Consider the following 22918-nt stretch of genomic DNA (forward strand, 5'->3'; position numbering starts at 1 on the left):
TTTTTTTTTTTTTTTTGGTTTTTCAAGACTCAGCCTGCATTCTTATAGAACCTGAGATCACCAGCCTGAGATGGCACCACCCACACTGGGCTAGGCCTTCCCCCATCAATCACTAGTTAAGAAAATGTTCTACAGGCTTGCCTACAGCTCAGTCATGTTGAGGCATTTTCTTTTTTTGTTTTGTTTTGTTTTGTTTTTTTGGGTTTTTTTTTTGTTTTTTTGTTTTTTTTGTTTTTTTGGTTTTTGTTTTTTTGAGACAGGGTTTCTCTGTATAGCCCTGGCTGTCCTGGAACTCACTCTGTAGACCAGGCTGGCCTTGAACTCAGAAATCCACCTGCCTCTGCCTCCCAAGTGCTGGGACTAAAGGTGTGCGCCACCACCGCCCGGTGAGACATTTTCTTAATTGAGGTTCCCTCCTCTCAGATGACTATAGCTTGTGTCAAGTTGATATAAAACTAGCTAGCACACATAGGTTGGCTTAGAACTCCTGATCATTTTGCTTCTACTTCTTGGGTGTTGCAACCCCAGGTATTATACTGTAAGGATTGTGTAGTGATCAGAAGGCCAAGGAATGCCACAAAAATTACAGCATACAAGAGACCTCACATAAGAGATTAATGGGGGGGGGCAGGGGAGGACATTGCATTATAGAAGGCTGCCTTTGAGCCAAACGAAAAAGAGGCAGGCTATGAAGGCGTAGGTTTATAAGGGATATGGAGAATGCGCAGGCACGCTATGGGGCTGCTGAGGCTGAGTCACTGAAGGCAGGATGGTCCTGGAATGTGGGTGGTTTTCAGTTTAGGAACTGTTAGGGTTCAATAATTGCTGAAGGAAGACCCAAGATTCAAATAGGATGCAAAGGCAGAGACTGTTTATTCTGCAGAAATTACCAGCATGCAGGAGTCAATCATTCATCAAAATGGTGATAACCAAAGAGGGGCACAGGTCCCCTTTTTATGCAAGGCTAGGGGAATTTCCTAGAAGAATTAGGTAACCTCTAATATGATTGGTAGGGGAAAAGCAGTGACATTAGTTCAATTTTGATTGGCTGCTATGTTAGTGTCATTATATTCAGTAAGACTTTGAAGAGTTTCAGAAACCAACTCAGATCTGGCCTTGTTATCTCCTCCAGCTAGGTGTCCCAGGGGATGACTCAGATCCAGACTTAAACTCCCTAAGTCAGGGCCATCATTGACTAAAGGCCCATTGTCAGTGGCTCCTTCTGAGGAGTATGCCAGTATGCTTCCCAGGGAATTGAAATTTTTATTCCCAAGGTCTCTGGACCTCTCAAAAAAATATTATGATAAATAATAAAATACACAGCAGCTGAGCAGTGGTGGGGCATGTCTTTAGTCCCAGCACTTGGGAGGCAGAGGCAGGCAGATTTCTGAGTTCAAGGCCAGACTGGTCTACAGAGTGAGTTTCAGGATAGCCAGGGCTACACAGAGAAACCCTGTCTCGAAAAACAAAACAAAAACAAAACAAAACAACCCTCCCCCCAAAAAAACCCCACCACCACCACCAACAAAAAAACCAGCAAGTGAAAACTATACTGAGTTTTTGGGGACTTGGCTCAGGAGTAGAGTATTTGCCTAACAAGCACAAGTCCCTGTTTTCAGTCTTCAGCTTTGGTGGGGGATAAAAAGAAAACTACACTGAGTGCAGGGGATGTGGCTCAAGTGATGAATGTTTGTTTGACAGGCATGCACTCAGTCTTGGGTTTGTTTCCCAGCATTGCATACTCTGAACATGATGTAAAGCTGGATATAAGAGACCATGTCAAAAAGAGGAGAGGGGTACTGAGATGCCCTTTCCTTTCCTTCCTGACAGACTAGTAGAAATTTAAAGTTTTCTGCTGTGTTGTGTTGTGTTGACAAGCCTATGGAAAGGCAGGTATTTTGATGTTTGGGCTATCCTGATAAGCATCCCAAAGCTATAACTATCAAAAGTGTATGTATATGCCTTAACTGACAATCATCTTCTGGAATCCACTTCCTCACACTGAACTCTTGCTGTAGCCTATGTAGAATTTATGACTCTCCAGCCTCAAAATCTCTACTAACTGAATTACAGACACAATTTCTAATATATTGCCTTTTTCACTCCCAGACAGGGTCTTGCTGTGGCTGGTCTTGAACTTGCAGAGAATCCTACTGCCTTTGACTCCCAACTGCTGGTATTTAAAGATATTAAGTTTCAAACCCTAGGACAAATAGCTGGGGTGCCTATATAACATATCAAAGTGGTCCTGGATGTGAGATTCTCCCAGCATTCCTTAGTCTCTACCTGTTAGATACAGATAAGTCTAGCATACTTTGTCCTCTCTCTACTGCTGCCCCAACTCTCCAGTCCAGGGGCCGGGCTTTCCGCCTTCCAGAGGCTCTTTCCTATATAATATATAATCCAATCTAATCCAGCTTTTACCCTCCTGGTCTCTTGGTCTAGCTCTCTCATCCTTCCTACCCTCATCACATGGCTCAGAGTCAACACCACTCTGGCCTCTTCCAGATGTCCCTGCCTACTCTCTTTCTTCCTCCTGCTCCTGCTCCTGCTCCTGCTCCTGCTCCTGCTCCTGCTCCTGCTCTTCCTCCTCCTCTTCCTCCTCCTCCTCCTCCTCCTTCTTCGTGTGTGTGTGTGTGTGTGTGTGTGTGTGTGTGTGTGTGTGTTTCAAGACAGGGTTTCTCTGTGTAGCCCTGGCTGTCCTGGAACTCAGAGATCCACCTGCCTCTGCCTCCCAAGTACTGGGACTAAAGGTGTGCACCACCACTACCTGGCTTATGCTATCCCTTTTATCTACAATAAACCTCTTCCACCATACCTAGAAGCAGTCATGTCTTTCCTTTTTATTTCTTTTTTACACTCATCTGGTGAAGGAACCCAAGACTGGTCATGTCCTTTCCTTATTTTTTCTTCTAATTTAACAGGCACGAGCCACTATGCCCCACTTCTCTTGTTGACTCTTTTTTTTTGTTTGTTTGTTTATTTTGTTGTTGTTGTTTTGTTTTCTGTTTTTTTGTTTTTTGAGACAGGGTTTCTCTGTGTAGCCCTGGCTGTCCTGGAACTCACTCTGTAGACCAGGCTGGCCTAGAACTCAGAAATCTGCCTGCCTTTGCCTCCCAAGTAGTGCTAGGATTAAAGGTGAGTGCCACCACTGCCTGGCTCTCTTGTTGACTCTTAATGTATTCCTATAGTACCTTCTAAAAAAAAAATTTTGTAAGTAGTGTTGGAAATCCCCTACCTCCTTTTAAGCCCCATGTCAAATTATTCCCTTTTCTATCTCCCAAAATAAGCTCCACTCACACAGCCTGTCTTGGAGTCCCTTCTAGCTGTTCCCCTCTCTGTGTGCCTAAATGTTCTTCATTCATCCCTGCAGGCCATCTTGACTTTGAGGTAGTTTGAATGAAATGTCTCCCATTGTCTAAGCTTTTTGAATACTTGATCCTGTAGGCTTAGATTTTTTTGTTTTGTTTTTTTGTTTTTTCGAGACAGGGTTTCTCTGTATAGTCCTGGCTGTCCTGGAACTCACTCTGTAGACCAGGCTGGCCTCGAACTCAGAAATCAGCCTGCCTCTGCCTCTCAAGTGCTGGGATTAAAGGCGTGCGCCACCACCGCCCGGCATAGGCTTAGATTTTTTTTTTTAAATCTACTTTAACTAGGGTTCTTTAACATTTTAACCTCTCTTATAGCCCATTGACCAAAGGTAGGGGCGAAAGATGGTTAATAAGACAAGGAGGTTGTGGACCTGTTTAGAAGTAGTTCTTTGGGGTGAATTCAATCTTTGTTGTCAGGATATCAGCAGTCCCATCCAATAACAAACACCAAACATGAATCAGTAGCAGCTACTTGAACCAGCAGAACCCGCAAGGCTCCACCAAATATGCATGAGTCAGCAGAAGCAGCAAGAATCAGCTGAAATACCACCAGAAGTTTTTGGCATGTTTCTCTGTACAAAGTGAAGACCAGCAAAGCGTTGCACGGCCAGCGAAGACCAGCGAAACATTGCAAGGTGTAGCAATGCAAGAGCGTCCTTTCACTGTCTGAGGGATTCTATTTATGTCCTTTCCAAATATCAACCACCCTCTCAAGAGTCTGCTTCAGTAAAACATTCTCTCACATACCTGTTTAAGCAAAACATCCTCTCACAAGACAGCATCCAGAAAAAGATCACGTGCCCTTTAAGAAGACAGCGTCCAGAAGAAGATCACGTGCCACAATTGAGTTTCCAAAGAAACCAGAAATTTCACTTCATGATCCCAAGTTGGTAGCTCTTTGGAGAGGCTTAGGAGGTGTGGCCTTGGTAGAGGAAATAGGCCACTTGAGGTGGGCCTTAAGAGTTGTCAATTACTCACACCATTTAGAGCTTGCTTCTCGCCCTTCCCTCTCTTCCTCCTCCTTTGCAGTTTGAGGTGTGAGCTCTCAGCTCTCAACTTGTACCGTCAGCGTCCATCCCTGCCTGCTTTCACACTCCCCACAATGGTAACGACTTCTTATCCCTCTGCACCTGTAAGCCCCAAATAAACCCTTCCTTCTATAAGTTGCCTTGGTCATGATGTTTTATCAGAGCAACAGAAAAATAACTAAAGACAGATCTCCACCTACAGCCGCCCACTAAAACAACTTCACCATCAGTCTATGGAAGCCACCTGCTCTAGTCTCTGAGAAGGGACTGTATCAGTCTGTATCCTTGCTCCCCACCTCTCAAAATCGGAAGCAGGCGAGAGACAACGCCATTTTATCACAGATGAGAGGCGCTGGGGAGTTAAGGAATCCAGGTGTTCATCCTGTCAGTAGTGGAATACAAATGATAGTCTCAGCTTAATTGACAGGAAGTGACTGGAGGGAATCCCTTGCAAAGGTCTTGTGGGGATAGATAAACCCAAGAGTCAGCAAGGCTTTGAACAATAGAGTGGGGCTTGCCTGTAAAGAAGTACAAGCAGAGTTCTAGCCAGCTGAGCTGGAAGTTATAAGAAATGCAGACTTTTATCCCAGCAATGGGGAGGTAGAGGCAGATGGATCTCTGAGTTTGAGGCCAGCCTGGTCTCTGTCAGAGTGAGTTCTAGGATGTCCACAGCTACACATAGAAACCCTGTCTCAAAAAGAAAAAGGGGAAAAAATGCAGGCAGGAGAAATATTATGGATATAAGCGTTAGGATGCTGCCCCAGACAGACTTCTCTCTAGCAAACAAGACACCAGACTTATAGAGAAACTCCAGTGTCCACAGCTCTGAGACTGGACAGTGTGAAAGGTGCACATAGGGATGCTGATACTCACAAAAGCTCAGGATTCTCTCCTCCTGCAATCTGAAGGCCTTCTCCTACTTCCTGGCCCTTAATCCCACTACTGGATGTGGGAGGTGTCAAACACTTTCCTGTTTTTTACTGCCTGGTCACAAGGTACTTGCAGGCTGGGCCAGAAGAGACACTGATGGTCAGTCTTGCTGATAATAAGCTGCTAGCTCAGGGAGACACTCCTTGGACTGGCTCCAAAGTGACTGTGCAATTCTGTCCCTGCCTAGTGGTCAAATGATCCTAGCACTCGGACTCCAGATGGGTACAACACTTCAACATTCAGAGCAGTGTTAGGTCTCAACTGCAGTCAAACAGCTAATGAAGGTGCCTATGCAGGCTGCCTAGTTCTCCTAGCACCCCCAAGTCTCCCGCTTGTTTCAGGTTCCTTCTTGTTGGCACACCGGCTCCCTGATCTAAAATTTCTCCAGCCCATGACCTGGGCCACCCTTCTTCCAGTAGCTATTCTCTATATAATCCAGCCATTTTGGCTACGCTGGGTTTTTTTTTTTGGGGGGGGGGTTCCCTTTTGCACTTTGGGTCTCCTGACTCTCCCCTTGCCCCTCCCCCATCTCCTCACATGGCCTAGCTCAGGGTCATGTTCACTCTGGACCCTTCCAGATGCTTCTGGCTAGGCTATTCTTCATATCTACAATAAACTCTCTTTTCCACCATACCAAGGAACAATCATGGCCTCTTTTTTATTTCTTTTCTTCCTCACTCAGGCAGGCCACCAAGGCTTACGGAAGGGCAGGGGTTCGCTCCAGGCCCTGAGCTCAATCTTCAACTCAAATCCTCACTGGAAAGATTACTTATTCAGAAGCTGTGGAGCTCAGGAGCATCACCCAGGGGCAAACCTCACTCTTACAATAGAGGAGCCATTAAGGTCAGTTAATAATCAGCCCCAGACAGAGACAGCTTAGAAGAGCCTCCAGCTTTAGGCATGCATAGATACCTGGGCCACCCTTCCCCAATCAGCAGGCTGATCTGAAAGTATGAACAAGAAAGGAGGCTGAAGGTTCTAGAGGTCCCCAACTTGTGATCTTCAGCGGAGAAACACTCCTGGCGTGTCTCGGGACTCAGGTATACTACTGAGGCCACAGAAAAGGGCAGCAAGACAGAATCAGGGACCTCCTGGGAGCCTGTCTTTTCTTTGTAGGGCCTTCCTCCAGAGGCCAAATTGCCCTCTCCTTCCTCCTTGTCTTCCTCCTCTCCTTCCTCCTTGTCTTCCTTCCCCTCCTCCCTTTTCTTTTTCTCCTGGCATTCACCAATGTACCTGGTCTCTATTATCTCGCCTAAATTTCGATTGAGACAGCTCCCACATCTATGTCCAACTTGAAGCCTTCCTCTGGGACCACACACACACAGGTACTCCACATTTTCTCCTGCTCAAATCTACTCCCCACTTCTTTTTCCAACAGCAGCAACATCCTGGGCTCCCAGTAAGGGATAGATGTGTGGGGGTTCTGTTTTGGCTATAGTATAATTAGCTCAGATCCTTAAGGGCTCCCCTCTTGGCCCTGTAAAGACCTGTCATAGGACTAGGAGGTAAGTGAGTGGAGAAGGGAAAGGAGCCTGGGCTTTCACGCCACGGAGGCTCTGGTCAGAAGGTTTAGATCATCAGTGGTTTTGTGACTGGAAGTGGGTGATAGCCTGACTGGTGAGGTTGGGGGAACTAGTAGCTGGGAGAAGTTGGGGGCATGGGATCTTCTGATTCTTTATAGCAGATCTGGAAGTTGGAAGCCTGTGTTCTAGTGATGGTCCTGCCATTGGCTCTGGTGTGGTTCTCTGGGAGTCGTTCTCCTCATTTATATAACAGGACATGGATAATGGTAGTGGGTGTGATTATCTTAAGGGATCTTAGCAGCTCGAGGCACAATTTGAGGTTGTTTGTTTGTTTGTTTGTTTGAGACAGGGTCTCTCAGTGTAGCCTTTACTGTCCTGGAACTCTCTCTCTGTAGATTCGGCTGGTCTCAGACTTACAAAAATCTGCCTCCCTCTGCTTCCTGAGTGCTGGGATTAAGGGCATGCACCACTACAACCAGGTTGCTTGTTTATTTATTTGCAATGCTGGGATTGAAACTGGGACTTCACACAGCTAGGCATGTGCCACCACCCAGCTGTTTGTTTGTTTACTTGCAATGATGGGAATTGAACCCAGGGCCTCACACATGCTAAACAAGCCTTTGCCATGCACATCCCAAGAACAGACCCTGTACTATTAATCTCATCCCTACAGAGGCCTAGTGCTGCACACATGCAATAATTAACAGCTGAGTGGCCTCGCCCAATCTCAGGCTCCATTCCTGGGCTCCATTCCCACTAACTGCTCCGCCACTTTGTCTCCTAGGCCACTAAACCTCAGCAATCTCCTGGAATAAAAAAAGCAAAGGAAGCCTAGAGCGGAGATGAAGAAGCCTGAGGCACTCTGAGAGCTGCCACCTTTTCCATTTTGCCGCTTGACACTTCTCATCAGGAACCACATACCTGAAGGTATTCCAATAGCATATGTTAAAGAATTTGCTGAATTGGAAGTGATGAAGGCCTGAAAAGAGCACAGCCAGCCCAAGGTTCAACCGTAAGGTAGTAGGTGGTGTCTGTCCTTCAGCTAGTGCTGAGCTCTCTGCTCTCCCAGTCTGGGGCCCCTAGGTGTATGCGGGAGGGCGTGGTAATGGTGGGGTGGACCAGGATAAGAAAGTGTGACTAGGAACAAGGTGAAGACCGCAGGATTGCAGCTCACGGAGAGACAGAGAACACTGCCTGAAGGGAGTCAAAAAGGAAAAAAGTTTTAAAAGAGACCACTGACTGGTAAAGATCCAAGTGGGGGAGGGGGACTCAGCCAGGGCTCGGAACATTTTGTAGGAGGAGGGGCTGGGAGAAAGGGTCAGATTCGGGTGGGTAGTCCCTGCTGGGGGACTTGGAGCATCAAACTAGGTCCAGTTGGTTGCACATAGATACAACTGGCCTTTATTTGGAGACAGTTTTGTTCTTCTATGTTTAATCCTTGGGTGAAATGGCCTGAAGATATTTGTGTCTGTTTTCCGCATGGTCAAGCAGGGAGTGGAGAGAAGACTGGGCTGGGCCAGGCTTTCTGGGCTTTAACCTGTGCTCCGAGTAGGTGGGTCATATTTTACCCAGCAGGAGTTGAAGACTGCCTGGTGCCTCAACGGGACTGACTTCCTGGGCCTGGAGTTGGAGGTTAGAGTAAGTAGATTAACAGCCGCTCGGCTGGGTCCCGGAGTGGAACCGCTCGGCTGGGTCCTGGAGTGGAACCGCTCGGCTGGGTCCCGGAGTGGAGGATTCGGTGAGAGGATGAATGCATAGGCGGTGGGATGAACAGAAGTCTGGTTGGCTCTGGGGGTATAAAGCAGCTGTAATCCTGTCTGCTCCGGAGCCCGAGGCAAGGAGATTGGTCACAGAGTGAGGTCAAGATCAGCTTGGGTGACTTAGTGAGACCCTGTCCCAAAATGAAACCTGAAAAGGTTTGGGGTAGTCTAGCAGTAGAGTACTTACCTAGCAAGTACAAGCTCTTAGGTTCAACACTCGCTTCTACAGAAAGTGAAGGGCAACGGAACAGTGCAGAATAACGTACTGTGAAGCAGAGAGCAGAGCTGAGCGGGCATTCAATCCCTGACTCGCTCTATGCCTCGCTCGCTCTATGCCTAGCTCTATGCCTCCCTATGCCTAAGCAGTCTGAGAATCCTGTCAGGACACCCAAGGTTTTTGTTATTATTTTGCTTGTTTGTTTTTAAAGACAGAGTTTCTTTGTGCTGTCCTAGAACTTGTTCTATAGACCAGGCTGGCCTTGAACTCACAGATATCAAGCTGCCTTCTGGGATCAAAGCCACGTGCCACCACTGCCCAGCTTGCTGTTGTTTTGTATGTTGGGATTTCACCATCCTAGGCTGATTTCACATTTGGTATGAAATTGAAAATGACCTTGAATTTCTAATCCTCCAACCTACCCCTAAGTTCTGAGAATTCACTGCCAACTGAGCTATATCTCCAGTCCCAGATACCAAGGTCTTTTTGGTCTGTTTTTTTTTTTATTTTTTTTATTTTATTCTGAAATAGTCAGATTATCTCTGTAACCTTGGCTGTCCTGGAACTAGCTCTGTAAGCCAATCAGATCTGTCTGCCTTTGCTGGGACTAATGGTGTGCTCTGCCGTACCCAGCTGGACAGAAGTTTTAAGGTAAATATGGTAATATGGAGATAACATAGGCCTGTGAGCTGGGAAGTCCAAACTGAAGACACGACCACTTCAAGGTATGGCTGAGGGGACTATTGTAGGTAAAAGGGAGAGCACAGCCAGAGGCATCCGCAAGAGTCCAGAGAAAGTAGTAGATTAAAAACGGGTATCGGACTGAACTAGGCCATGAGAGAAGAAAGGGGGAGGTGGTGAACAGGGATAAGAGGGAGGGGACCCAGAGAGGAAGACAAAAGAGAACATAGCTGAAATACCAGAGTTCTAAGGGAATGAGGTGGGTGGGGGGGAACCTATGAGTCGAGAGAACTTTAGGAGAGGAGGCAGGGTAAGCAGAGCTGAGAGAAGCCACAGGTAGTGATACTGAGGGAACCTGGAGCCAGCAGGCACTCTGGTATGCTAATAGGCACCACAGATAGCCGAGTGCGAGTTTCTTTTGGCCCTGACAGGAAGTACATTTGAGACAGCTTTAGCAACTCCTGAATGAAACATGGACTTGCAGGGTGGTGTAGAGGATTTGAAACATTTTAGCAATTTGGAGTATTTGAGGGGGGAGGGGACAGGTACAGTCAGTCACTTTCCAAAATTCAGTGTCTTAAATCAGCTGAAAGCACGACCGCCAAGAAAATGCTAGCTCTGCGGGAGGAGGCTCCTAAGTCTCCCAAGAGTCTCTGGGAAGGGCCAGCGGCAAACGATGTGAATTCCAACACTCAGGAGGCAGAGGCAAGTGGATCTTTGTGAGTCTGAGGCCAGCTTGTCTACATAGTGAGATCCAGAACACCCAGGGCTACACAGAGGAACCCTTTTTTTTTTAAGCCAAAACCAAAACAGAATAACGAGGACAATCTTTAAAGAAAGAAAGAAACAGGCCGGGCGGTGGTGGTGCACGCCTTTAATCCCAGTACTTGGGAGGCAGAGGCAGGTAGATTTCTGAGTTCAAGGCCAGCCTGGTCTATCAAGTGAGTTCCAGGATAGCCAGGGCTATACAGAGAAACCCTGTCTAGAAAAGAAGAAAAAAAAAAGAAACAAAGAAACAAAAAAGAAAAAACCCTGGGTGTGGCTGAACATATTTATAGTTTCAGCTCTGTAGCAGGTCAAGGGAATCTCTTCCGCTCATATTTTTTTTTTTCAGTTTTTTTTCAAGACAGGATTTCTCTGGATAGCCCACGCTCCCCTGGCACTCTTCTGTATACCAGGTTGGTCTCAAGTTAAAGATCTGCCTGCCTGTGCCTGCTAAGTGCTGGCTCAAAGGGGTGCGCCACCACACACACAGGTGCGCACAGGATTTTGAGGATAGTCTGGGCCTACAAACAAACAAATTCTACAAATCTACAATTTATCTGTAGCTTTTTTTTTTTTCTTTTTGAGACAGGGTTCCTCTGTGTAGCCCTGGCTGTCCTGGAACTCACTCTGTAGACCAGGCTAGCCTTGAACTCTCGAACTCAGAAATCTGCCTGCCTCCCAAGTGCTGGGATTAAAGGTGTGTGCCACCACCGTCCGGCTTATCTGTAGCTTCTTAAAGTTTTTGTTGTTTGTTTTGTTCTGAAACAGTATCTCACTCTGTTTGCCCTGGCTGTCTTTTAACTCAGAGATCTGTCTGTCTCTGCTTCTCTAGTGCCGGGATCAAAGGCATGTACCACCAAACTAATATTTTATTTTTTAAATTTTTATACAAAGTCGGTTGGTATCAAAATCTGATTTGTCAGTCATGGTGGTACAAAGGCAGATCCCTTGTGAGTTCAAGGCCAGCCTGGTCTACACAGCAAGTTCCAGACTAGCCAGGGCTACATAGTGAGACCTTAATTAAAAATCCAAACCAAAATAAAACAGAATTCCCTGAGTTATGTACTATAATGGATCTAGAGAGATGATTCAGGCGGTAAAGGCACTTGCTGACAGCCTGAGTACAATCCCTGGGTCCCTTATGCTAGCAGAAGAGAACCAACTCCTGCAAGTTGTCCTTCTACCTCTATATACATGTTCAGGCATGTACATGTGTATCCCCAAAACAAACTAAATAAACACTTGTCAAAGCTTTTTAAGGAAGAAAAAAAACTGACCTGGAAAAAGTGAATGGGGATTATGTTTAGTTTTATTTATCCTTTCTTGTAAGATAGGTTTTGATTGTGGGCTGGAGAGATTGCTCAGAGGTTGAGAGCACTGATTGTTCTTCCAGAGGTCCTGGTTCAATTCCCAGCAACTACATGGTGACTCACAGCCATCTGTAATGGGATCTGGTGCCCTCTTCCGACATGCAGTCATATATGCAGGCAGAACACCGTGTATATAATAAATAAATAAATTAAAAAAAAAAGATAGGTTGATTGCTGTGCTGTCACATGAAAATCATATCACCTTTTATTATATTTAAAACCATATAGAATCATGCAATTTATATATTATATACAGTTTTTATATAGCAATGCAATGTACATAGTCAATAACACTATAATTCAAAGAATTTAAGTAGTTTAAAATGGAATTTGCTGCTGGGCGATGGTGGCGCACGCCTTTAATCCCAGCACTTGGGAGGCAGAGGCAGGTGGATCTTTGAGTTCGAGGCCAGCCTGGTCTACAGAGTGAGCTCCAGGACAGCCCAGGCTATACAGAGAAACCCTGTCTCGAAACACACACACACACACACACACACACACACACACACACACACACACACACAAAGGAATTTGCTAATCCCACTGGGCAAGAGTAAGAACATTACCACATTTTTTAGTCAAAGTTGAAGCAAACTTTATTAAATATTGGCCAGGACAATAGACACTGGCCAAATCCATACTCATGATTCCTAGGGTATGGCACTGAATTACATTAGACAGATGCTTATAAAGGCAATACCCCAATACTTCCCATCTTTGTCCAATCGGGGCAAACACACATCCAGACGTACTTCCTTCCTACATATCTCCCACCTATGTGTGATCAAGAACATCCTGTGCGATTTGGGCAACCAAGCTTGTTTACAGAAGTAAAAGCTTGTGACTGGTTATGAACAATAGTCCCCAGCATTCCAAGAAGTTATGTCCTTACTCAAGTCGTGCTTACAGATCAGAAGCACTTTTGTTTTATAGATCTTTTCAGCACAATAATTTCAATTTACAACACCACAAAGTGAGGACAGGAGAGACAGTTCATGGGTTAAGAGCATTGGCTACTTTTACAGAGGACCCACATTAGATTCCCAGCACCCATATGGTGGCTCACAGCCGTCTCTAACCCTAGTCCTAAGGGATCTGATACCCTCTTCTGGTCTCTGGGTACACTGTATGCATGTGGTGTATAGAATACATGCAGGCAAAACACTTCAGAGTGGGTCAGTATGACAAATGCTTTCAGTGACTAGCTGTGTCTAGATCCTATTGCACTGATGGTCATGAAGTGGAAACATGGGAGAAAATGAACTTTATATCCTCCTTCATGACTTTTCTTCTTGTGCCTGCCTCCTTTCTCATCAACTAATATTATGCTCTTGGTTTCCTCTCTAAATTTTTAAGACTTTTAACCCACACCTAAACCTGTATCAACTTTTTTTTTTTTTTTTCCTGAGACAGGGTTTCTCTGTATAGCCCTGGCTGTCCTGGAACTTACTCTGTAGATCAGGCTGGCCTGGAACTCAGAAATCCGCCTGCCTCTGCCTCCCAAGTGCTGGGATTAAAGGCGTGCACCACCATCGCCCGGCTTTTTTTTTTTTTCCTGTATCAACTTTTATAAAAAGCTTTTTTTCTCTTTTCTTTTTTTCTCAGAGCTGAGGATCAAACCCAGGGGCTTGCGCTTGCTAGGCAAGCACTCTACCACTGAGCTAAATCCCCAATCCCTATAAAAAGCTTTTAAAAGCTTCACACTGAAACATTTGCCTCCAAAGATTTTGAATGTGGGCATGAGTAAACTCTGGTTTTGCAAATGCCCCATCTCTTACTTTTGAATTGCCTTGTCTGAGTCTCAGGACCACTAAAGTCTAACAGGCTCTAGCCAGTGACTGTCTCTAGGGTGTCTGATCCTCATAGGCCTGGGAAGACTGACAGGAGGAGGAGGCTCCATAAGTGCAGGCTCCACCCACGGGAGCTGAGCACACACTTGGAGGTTCCACTTACCTTAGCTCTGCCTTCAGGATCTGACATGGCTCACCTGATCACTGTGCAGTTGTTGCTCCTGCTGACGGCGATGGCCGAGTGTGCGCAGACCAGAGCTACTCGGGCCAGGACTGAACTTCTCAATGTCTGCATGGATGCCAAGCACCACAAAGAAAAGCCAGGCCCTGAGGACAATTTACATGACCAGGTAGGACAATGGGTGACATACGGCTGACTGCGGGTCAGGAGAAAGAAGTATCTAGTCCCATTTTACCGTGGAGGTGGTTAGACCTGCCTGAGGAGGGAGACCTTCAACCGTGGGTGACTTTGACAATGCATATTGGCTACCAACTGCCAGCATAATGCTATCAGCTCATCTTCTTGGTAGCTAGGTTTTGACATTGCATAAATAAGGAAGTAGATTCAGGGAGGAACTTGGGAAATGGAACAGGCAGACCATTGTGGTGGTTTTAGGTTTAAACTGATTGAGAAGGATGCCTCTGGGAGTCTCAGGGAAGGGGCTGTATGCTGCTCGCAGTCATTTTTCTGCCAGCCTTTGAAGTCTTGAGGAGACTCTCATATCTGAGACCGGCTGACAAGCATTTGGAGTCAGGCATCTAGCAAACATTTGGACTGTGGTCCTCAGCTTGAGGGCTTGAGGGCTTAAGGGCTCTGTGCTATAACAGTTGTTTGCCATAGTGCTTTTATTATCCCAAAGCTCACTAAATATTTAATAAAATCAGTGTGATGCAACAACTTTAAAGTAAACCAGCAGGAGATCAGTTATTGGGGATGTACGATCAGTGTAGACAACAAACTGGGAGTGTCTCAAAAAAGCCAAGAATGAGGGCTGGAGAGTTGGTTCAGTGGTTAAAAGCACTGGTTGAGCTTCTAGAGTACCAAAGTCTGATCCCCAGAATCCAGGTGGTGGCTAGCAACCATCCATCACTCCCTTTCAGGGGATGCAATGCCCTCTTCTGACCTCTGCAGGCACCAGGTGTGTTGGTGATGCAAAACAAGCATACACATAAAATAAATAAAGCTAATAAGTAAATGAACAATTAGGGTTGGGGATGTAGCTCAGTTGATAGAGTACCTGCATAGCAATCACAAATCTCCAGCACCAAATGAAACTGAATGTGTTGGCACATAGCTGTAATCTCAGCCCTGGGAGGTGGAGGCAGGAGGATCAGAAGGTCAAGGTTACCTTCAGCTACATAAGTGAGCCAGCCTGGAATACCTGAAGCCCTATCAAGAAAGGGATAAAGTGAGATCAGAGAGGGATGGGTTTTTTTGTTTGTTTGTTTTGTTTTGAGATAGGATTTTACTATGTAATTCTGTGACTCTCACAGAGATTTGTCTGCCTCAATCTCCTGAGTCCTGTGAGATTAAAGGTGGACATACTACAACCACAAAAAAAATTTTTTTTTAAGTTTCTTGAATTTTATTACCCTTGGCAACTATAAAGTAAACAACTCCACAAAAAGCATGTAAAAAAAAATTTAAAAAGCAAAAGTAAAGCAATTTGTATCATGCACTTCAATGTATAGATGATCATGTTGAGTCTACTAGCCGAGAGTTGTCACAGTTCTTTTTGCTGCTGTTTTTTTTTACTTGTTTTTGTTTTTATGTATCTGTTTTTATGGTATTTTGCACACACGTTTGTGAATCAAAGATGTGCAGTGCATGCAGAGGCCAGAAGAGGGTGTTGGATTCTCCACAACCAGAGTTACAGATGATAGTGAGCCTCCATGTGCATGCTGGGAACTGAATCCAAGCCCTCTGCAAGAACAAGTGCTCTTAACCTCTGAGCCATCTCTCCAGGCTCTATTTATTTTTTTGTGATACTTTAGCTAAGCAGTGGTGATGCATGTGTTTAATCCCAGCACTCAGAAGGCAGAAGCAGGTGGATTTCTGAGTTTGAGGCCAGCTTGGTCTACAGAGTGAGGTCCAGGACAGCCAGATCTACACAGAGAAACCGTATCCTAAGTAAATAAAAAAAGTCCTAAATAAATATTTAAGATTTATTCCTTGAGAATTTCGAACGTGCATACAATGTATTTCCATCATGTGTGGCCCAGACACACCTGTCCTTCATGTTCTCCTTGCCTTTTCCTACGATGGGAGCATGGTCAGCCTACCTTGGAGCAGACTTGATTCTTCCCCAGGAATCACCAACTCTCAATAGCTCCTCAACTAGAGATGAGGTTCCTATGTCCTTCTCTAACCCATTGCTGCTGCTAATTTGTTTGTTTGTCTCTGTGAGACAGGGTCTTGCTTGTAGCCTGTCTGGCCTGGAACTCAAAAAGTAGTACAGGCTGGCCCCCCTGGAATAAAGGAATTAAAGGCGTGTGCCTCCATACCTGTGCTACTGTTTTTGAAACACCGAGTACAGGGTTGCTAGTTTTAGATTGAGCAGTGGCTACCTTGAGCAGGCTTAACTTACAAACTTATTCAAGCCTTACTTATTTTCTTTTAAATTTATTTTTGTCACTTGGGAGGCAGAGGCAGGTGAGTGAATCCACTGAGCCACAGGGCTAGCCTGGTCTACGTAGCAAGTTCTGGGTAAGCTAGAGCTATATAGTGAGACCTTGTCTCAAAAAATTATAGATAAGTAAATAAGTAGATTTTTGTTCATGTGTAGGTGTATGTGTCTGTGTGAATGAATACCACACATGTATGTATGAGTCGTGGTGAGGCTAAAGGAAGGCATCCAATTCTTTGGAACTGGAGTTACAGGTGTTTTTGAGCCAGGACACAGGTGCTGGGCAGCAGACTCTTAAATGCTGAGTCATCTCTCTAAATTCTTAGGATTATTTTGTTTTTGTTTTTTAAACCAGGCATGGTGCCACATGCTATTTATCCTAGCACTCTGAGAAGCAGAAGAAGATAGATCTCTGTGAATTAGACCAGTGTGATCCACATAGCAAGTTTCAGGGCTACTTAGAGAGGCCCTGTCACAAAAACAAACAGACAAACAAAAAACAAAAAGAACAAAGGAACAACAAAAAAACTTGCTTTGAAGGTGTGTTTTAAAACTTTCCTGTGTAGCCAGGACTACACAGAGAAACCCTGTCTCGAAGAAAAAAACAAAAACAAAAAACAAAACAAAAAAAACCCAACCAACCAACCAAACAAAAACCTTTCCTGTGAGCTAAGTTCAAGGCCGAGAGTTGTCCTTCACGAGTGAGTGTGAGTATTGTGTGTGTCCTTTCTCTCAGTGAAGTTTAATCCGACCATCTGGTGGCACTGCAAGTCCACCTGCCTTTCTCTTGCTTTTATTTATTTATTTTTCCAAAGCAATTGGCATGTTGGGTTTATCATTTTATCCCTTATTTCCTAGAAAAGACAAGAATTAGAGAACTGGGTGTATTGCCAGCTGTGGCGCTGTTAAGCCTACCTCTGTGAATACTAGGTTAACCTGGTCTATATAGTGAGTTCCAGGCCAGTCAGGGTTACCTAGGAAGAACCTGGCTTTTTTAAAATTTTAATTAATTAAGGAGAAAAAAATACCTGGATGTGATGGCATGCATCTATAATATCGCCACGTGAGAAGCAGAAGAGATTCAGGAGTTCAAGGCCATCCTTGGTTACATATAGAGTCTGAAGCCACTTAGACTCTATGAGGCTTTGTTACGGAAAAAAACACTGGGGAGTCAACACTTGCCTCACAAACATGAGGACCTGAGTTTTATCCCTAGGACTCATGTACAAATGCCAAGGGTGGCGGTAACGTGGGCTGATGACCTCAGCACCGAGGAGATAAAGACCAAAGAGTCCACATGTTTATCAGCTTAATTTGTGGTCCCCAGGCCTGTAAGAGACCCTGCCTCTCAAAGTGGGCAGACTGCCTGAGGTGCTCTTCTGACCGCTACACTTGCATACAAATGTGTGTGTGAACACTCGTACACACACACACACAGAAGCAGATATCATAAGAAAAAAAACCACCTAGGCATAGTGAGTGACTCATGCCATTAACCCCAATACTTGGACGGCAGAGGCAGTCAGATCTCCTGAAGTTTGAGGTCAGTCTGGTCTACATAGTGAGTTTCAGGATAGCCAGAGACCCTATCTTGAAACAAACAAACAAAACCCAAAAGAAACAATATGTGTGAATTAATGGTTTTTTTTTGTTTTTTTTGTTTTTTTTTTTTTTGAGACAGGGTTTCTCGGTATAGCTCTGTTTCTCCTAGAATTAACACTGTAGACCAGGCTGGTCTTGAACTAAGATCCATCTGCTTCTGCCTCTTTAGTGCTGGGATTAAAGGCATGAGTTAATAACAGTAATTTTAAATTATTTTTATTTTATGTGTTTGGGTGTTTGCTTGCGTGTATGTATGTATGTATGTATGTATGTATGTATGTGCATCACCTGCGTGCCTGTGTCTTTTGAAGATCAGAAGAGGGCATCAGATCCTTTGAATAAGAGTTACAGATAGTTGTGAACCTCCATGTGGGCGCTTGAAACCAAACCCTGGTCTTCTGCAAGACCAATCAGTGCTCTTACCCACTGAGCTGCCTCTCCAGGGCTCGTGAGCTAATGAATTTTGTAAGGACTGTACCTTCTGGGCTCCTGTAGCCAGCAAAGGCTCAACAGCAAGTATTGCCAATGACTGGCTAGGCAATCAAGGATGCACAAGGTGCTGCAAGTGGAACGTTCTGTCTGTACTGTCCATGGACACTTGGTCCTGTGATTTCCACCACACAGTGCAGCCCCTGGAAGACAAATTCCTGCTGTTCCACGAACACAAGCCAGGAAGCACATAAGGATATTTCCTACCTGTACCGGTTCAACTGGAACCACTGTGGAACTATGACACCGGAGTGCAAACGGCATTTCATCCAAGACACCTGCCTCTATGAGTGTTCCCCGAATTTGGGACCCTGGATCCAGCAGGTATGAGTGTCCCCCAATGCCAACGGAGTAGCTATGCTCTCCAAATCTCTACAGTCTACGTCTGCAGCTCCGGGCTGCATTTCTGAAGTTCCCGAGTTCAAAACCTTTTACACCCTCTCTTCCTCAGGTGGACCAGAGCTGGCGTAAAGAGCGGATCCTTGATGTTCCCCTGTGTAAAGAGGACTGTCTGCAGTGGTGGGAGGACTGCCGCAGCTCTTATACCTGCAAGAGCAACTGGCACAAGGGATGGAACTGGACCTCGGGTAAGGAGTGGGTGGAGTGGAAGGGATGGGGGTGTGTGCAGCCGTTGTGTGAAGATCTGGGATTTTGAGGTGGGCATAACCAGAGATAGTGCTAGGCACAGTGACTAACGGTCTTCCATCCTCTATACAGGGCATAACGAGTGCCCTGTGGGAGCCTCCTGCCATCCCTTCACCTTCTACTTCCCCACACCTGCTGCTCTGTGTGAGAAAATCTGGAGTCACTCCTACAAGCTCAGCAACTATAGCCGAGGGAGCGGCCGCTGCATCCAGATGTGGTTCGATCCAGCCCAAGGCAACCCCAACGAGGAAGTGGCGAGGTTCTATGCCGAGGCCATGAGTGGTGCGGGGTCTCATGGAGCCTGGTCACCAGTGTGCAGCCTGTCCTTAGTGCTGCTCTGGGTGTTCAGCTGAGTTCCTGCGCCTTCCGTTGTCTGGAGCGTCACCCTGCTTGGCTTAGCCTCCCAGCTCCCAGCCTCCTCTGTGGTGGGGCTCTGACAACCTGTTTAATAAACCAGACATTCCACATGTGCCTTATGAATTATTTGGGTGTGAATGAGAATATATTTATTTTGCTTCCTACTTCCCACTGATTGATTGAAGTTCTTTAAATGTTGTCAGTTCCCAGCTCTGACACTTACTGTGAGCTAGTCTGACACTTGATTTTTCTAAGCTGAGCCACAATCATGGCTTGATGTTATTTTTCATATGAGCTCTAACTTACAGCCAAGCCCAGGATTATACCATCTATCTGTCTATCTGTCTGTGTGTCCATCCATCCATCCATCCATCCAATTAGTTTTGTTGTGGGGGCAGGGCAGGATTTCTCTGTCCTGGCTGTCCTGGAACTTGCTTTGTATACTAGGCTGGCCTCTAATGCATGGAAATCCACCTGCCTCTGTCTCCTGAGTGCTGGGGGGGGGGGTACTGGAGAGATGGCTCAGCGGTTAAGAATACTGACTGCTCTTCCAGAGGTCCCGAGTTTAATTCCAAGCTACCACACAGTGGCTCACAACCATCTGTAATGGGGTTTGATGCCTTCCTTGTGTATGTCTAAAAACAGCAACAGTATACTCACATAAAATAAGTAAATAAGTAAATGTTTAAAAAATTAAAAAAAAAAAAAAAGCATGCACTACCATGCCTGAAAAACTCCTGAGTGCTGGGATAAAAGGTGTCGACCACCATGTCAGTTAAGGATCTTACTGGTTTAAATTGGACCCCAGCAGGGCTAACCACTTTGTTATGTCCTCGGGTCTCTAATGGAAGAGGTAAGAATGAGAGTGTCCAAGCATGTTCTACATGAATGGCTAGGAAGAAGGTAAGGAGGCTGAGGAGAGCCGTACCTTCTATACGGTCTTAAAGTTTCATTTTGAGACAAGGTTTCATGTAGCCCAGGTTAACCTTAAACTCATCTTGAGCTCCTGATCCTCCTGTCTCTATCTCCTAAGTTTTGAGATTACAAGTACCACATCAGACTTCTAAATTTTAAAATTAGTGTGTACTATGTATGTATATGGTGTGTAGTATGTATATATCTGTTTGTCTGTGTCCCTACCAGGGTGTTCATACAGAAGTCAGAAGAGTTAGGAGATCCTTTGGGAGCTGCTATGTGGGTGCTGAGAAATGAACAGGGGTCCTCTGGAAGAGCAGCCAGTGCTCTCAACTGTGGAGCCACCTCTCCAGCCTTTCTGTGGTGGTTTGAATAAGAATGGCCTTCATGTCTTTGAATGCTAAATCACCAGGAAGTGAAACTCTTTAATGAGATTAGAATAGGAGGTGTGGCCTTGTTGAAGCCACACCCCTGTGTGCTCCCAGGGGTGGACTTTAAGGTTCCAAAAGCCAATGCTAAGCTGAGTTCTTTTTTTCTTGGTCTGCAGATCAGGGTGTAGCTTTCAGCTATGGTTTCAGCACCATGCCTACCCCATCATGTTCCTTGCCATGATGATAATGTACTAAATCTCTGAAACTGTAGGTAAACCCTCCATTAAATGCTTTCTAAAAGTTGTCTTGGTCATGGTGTTTCTTCACAGCAATAGAACAGTGACTAAGATACTTCTCCAGCTTTTTTGTTACAGAGTCTCTCCTTGAATCTGGAATTCACCAACTTGGTGAGACTGAAAGTCTCAGTGAATTCCCAGGCTCCATCTGTCTCCCCTTCCCAGTGGAAGGCTTGCAGATTTTCACATGGGTGCTAGAAAACTAAACTAAGGTCCAATGCTTGCATAGCAAGCAATTTACTGCCTGAGCCATTTCACTGGTCTTACAGTAACATGTAAGAAATGTGTGTGTGTGTGTGTGTGTGTGTGTGTGTGTGTGTATGAGAGAGAAGAGAGAGAGAGAGAAGAGAGAGAGAGAGAGAGAGAGAGCGAGAGGGAGTGGTGATGCATGACTTTAATGCCAGTACTCAGGAGGCAGAGGTAGATGGATCTCTGTGTGTTTGAAGCTAGCCTGGACTACAGAGTGAGTTCCAGGACAGCTAGGGCTACACACAGAGAAACCCTGTCTTCAGGGGAAAAAATATGTATGTTTGCGCACAGGCAGGTGCCTATGTATAGACACATGGGCTTGTGGGGGTATCCTTGGAGATAGAGACCAGAAGAGAAGATCCTTGGATCTCCTGGGCTAGAGTGACAGGCAGTTGTGAGCCACCTGCTGTAGGTCCTGACCTGGGTCTTCTGGAAGAACAGCGAGTGCTCTAAAGGGGCATCTCTAATGGAGGCATCTTTCCACCTGGTACAGTAACATTTCTAATAATCTAGAAGTTTAGTATAACTAACATTTATATCTGGTTTCAGACCCAGGGACAAGGGACCCTATTTTACCTATCAGAGCAGACTTGGCCTCCAAGTTCTCCCAGCATCCCTCAGTCCCTACCTGCTACCCCCTGCCCACAACCTTGAACTTTCCAGCCCAGGGATTGGGCTGCCCCTCCCCCAGAGGCAGGACCCTATATAAGCCACACATTTTGGTCTCTCCTCTCTCTGTGCCTGCCCTTTCTCTCTTTCCCCCACCTACTTTCCCCATGGCAACTTCCCTGGCCTCAGTCTTTGGGGCCATTGAACTGCCCAAGAACAGCTTCCCAAAAAACTTGCCTTTAAATCTAATCTAATCTGGTTTGAATTGGCTCACTTCACGGGCAGCGGAGAAATAACCTATCAATTTATTTCTTGATTAAGCTACCATGCTGCTATGGATTGTTAGGGACCTTCTGCTATTTAATTCTGTTCCCAGGGTGACAGACAAGGGGAGTGATTCTATCTTATCACACACTCCATGAGATAAGAGAACGTGAATTCTGTACAAGTCCTACACACTTCCACCCATCAGCTACTTCATTAGCTAAATGAAATCTTGACCAACTCTAAAATCCAGGGAGTCTAGAAAGTATCATAATCCTATCATGTTCCAGAAGGAACAGAATCACCAGGTCTGTCAAACAATCTATGGCCACTTCAAAGACTTTCCTATCTTAGAACTAGTTCATACTTCTGGATGAGTGTGTTAGTCTTTTTGTCTGTGACAGAATAACTGAGAAAACAGCTTCTGGGAAGCTGATGTAATCTGGCTTGCAGCTTCAGAGAGTTCCACTGTTTCTGTACTGTGCTGAGGCAGAACTTCAGGGCAGTAGAAACATGTCCCAGAAGAAGTGGATCACTATGAATTCTGGTGGTCAGGAAGTATAGAGCAAGTGAATAGTTGTGTTCCTTCAGCGTGTGCCCCCAGAGACCTGCTCCCAGCTAGCTGAAGTCTCACGGTCCTTCCTACCACCTCCTAAAAGAAACATTGGGTTATTTGTTTTGCAGTTTGTTTTGAGACAGACTCTCACTCTGTAGCTCAGACTACCCTAACATGTAGCACAGGCTGGCCTTGAATGCACAACAATCCTCCCTCAGCCACCCAAGTCCTGAGATTCCAGATGTGAGCCACCGTGTCCAGCTTGCCGTCATGTTATTAATATATCAGTGCACGAGTTCACTGATTAGGTCAGAGCCAATACCATCTAATCCTTCCTCAGTAGAACTAATAGAAGTCCAAGTTTTAAACATGATTCTTTTCTTCTTTTTAAAATTAATTTTTATTTCTTTGAGAGAAGGCCTTACTATATAGCCCTAGCTGGCTTGTATGCAGGCCTAGCTAGTCTCAAATTCACAAAAAAAATCTGTCTGCCTCTGACTCAG

The 22918-nt window shown here is 45.4% G+C and overlaps 1 protein-coding gene across 6 annotated transcripts; it reads left to right on the forward strand.

Moving 5' to 3' along the window:
- Nucleotides 1–6195: 6195 nt before the first annotated feature.
- Nucleotides 6196–19281, forward strand: LOC114632927 (folate receptor alpha). 6 transcript variants are annotated; one of them, XM_028781542.1, is made up of 7 exons: nucleotides 6196–6369; nucleotides 7637–7779; nucleotides 8341–8490; nucleotides 13616–13785; nucleotides 18289–18477; nucleotides 18605–18740; nucleotides 18871–19281. In XM_028781542.1, the coding sequence occupies exons 4-7, from the start codon at nucleotides 13624–13626 to the stop codon at nucleotides 19149–19151; spliced, it is 768 nt and encodes a 255-aa protein (XP_028637375.1). In that variant the 5' UTR covers nucleotides 6196–6369; nucleotides 7637–7779; nucleotides 8341–8490; nucleotides 13616–13623; the 3' UTR covers nucleotides 19152–19281. The 6 variants fall into 6 exon arrangements, with proteins under 6 accessions (XP_028637375.1, XP_028637377.1, XP_028637378.1 ...); XM_028781544.1 differs by having other exon boundaries at nucleotides 8344–8490; XM_028781545.1 differs by having other exon boundaries at nucleotides 8428–8490.
- Nucleotides 19282–22918: the final 3637 nt, after the last annotated feature.

The sequence above is a fragment of the Grammomys surdaster genome, unplaced genomic scaffold (assembly GCF_004785775.1).
Source record: "Grammomys surdaster isolate TR1022 unplaced genomic scaffold, NIH_TR_1.0 458, whole genome shotgun sequence".
Classification (NCBI taxonomy): Eukaryota; Metazoa; Chordata; class Mammalia; order Rodentia; family Muridae; genus Grammomys; species Grammomys surdaster.

Bases quoted from the DNA above. Each gene is read 5' to 3' on its own strand.
- LOC114632927 (XM_028781542.1), top strand. From the start codon at position 13,624: ATGGCTCACCTGATCACTGTGCAGTTGTTGCTCCTGCTGACGGCGATG. The intron at 18,478-18,604 runs GTATGAGTGTCC...TCTCTTCCTCAG, and splicing joins TGGGACCCTGGATCCAGCAG to GTGGACCAGAGCTGGCGTAA. The intron at 18,741-18,870 runs GTAAGGAGTGGG...TCCTCTATACAG, and splicing joins GGGATGGAACTGGACCTCGG to GGCATAACGAGTGCCCTGTG.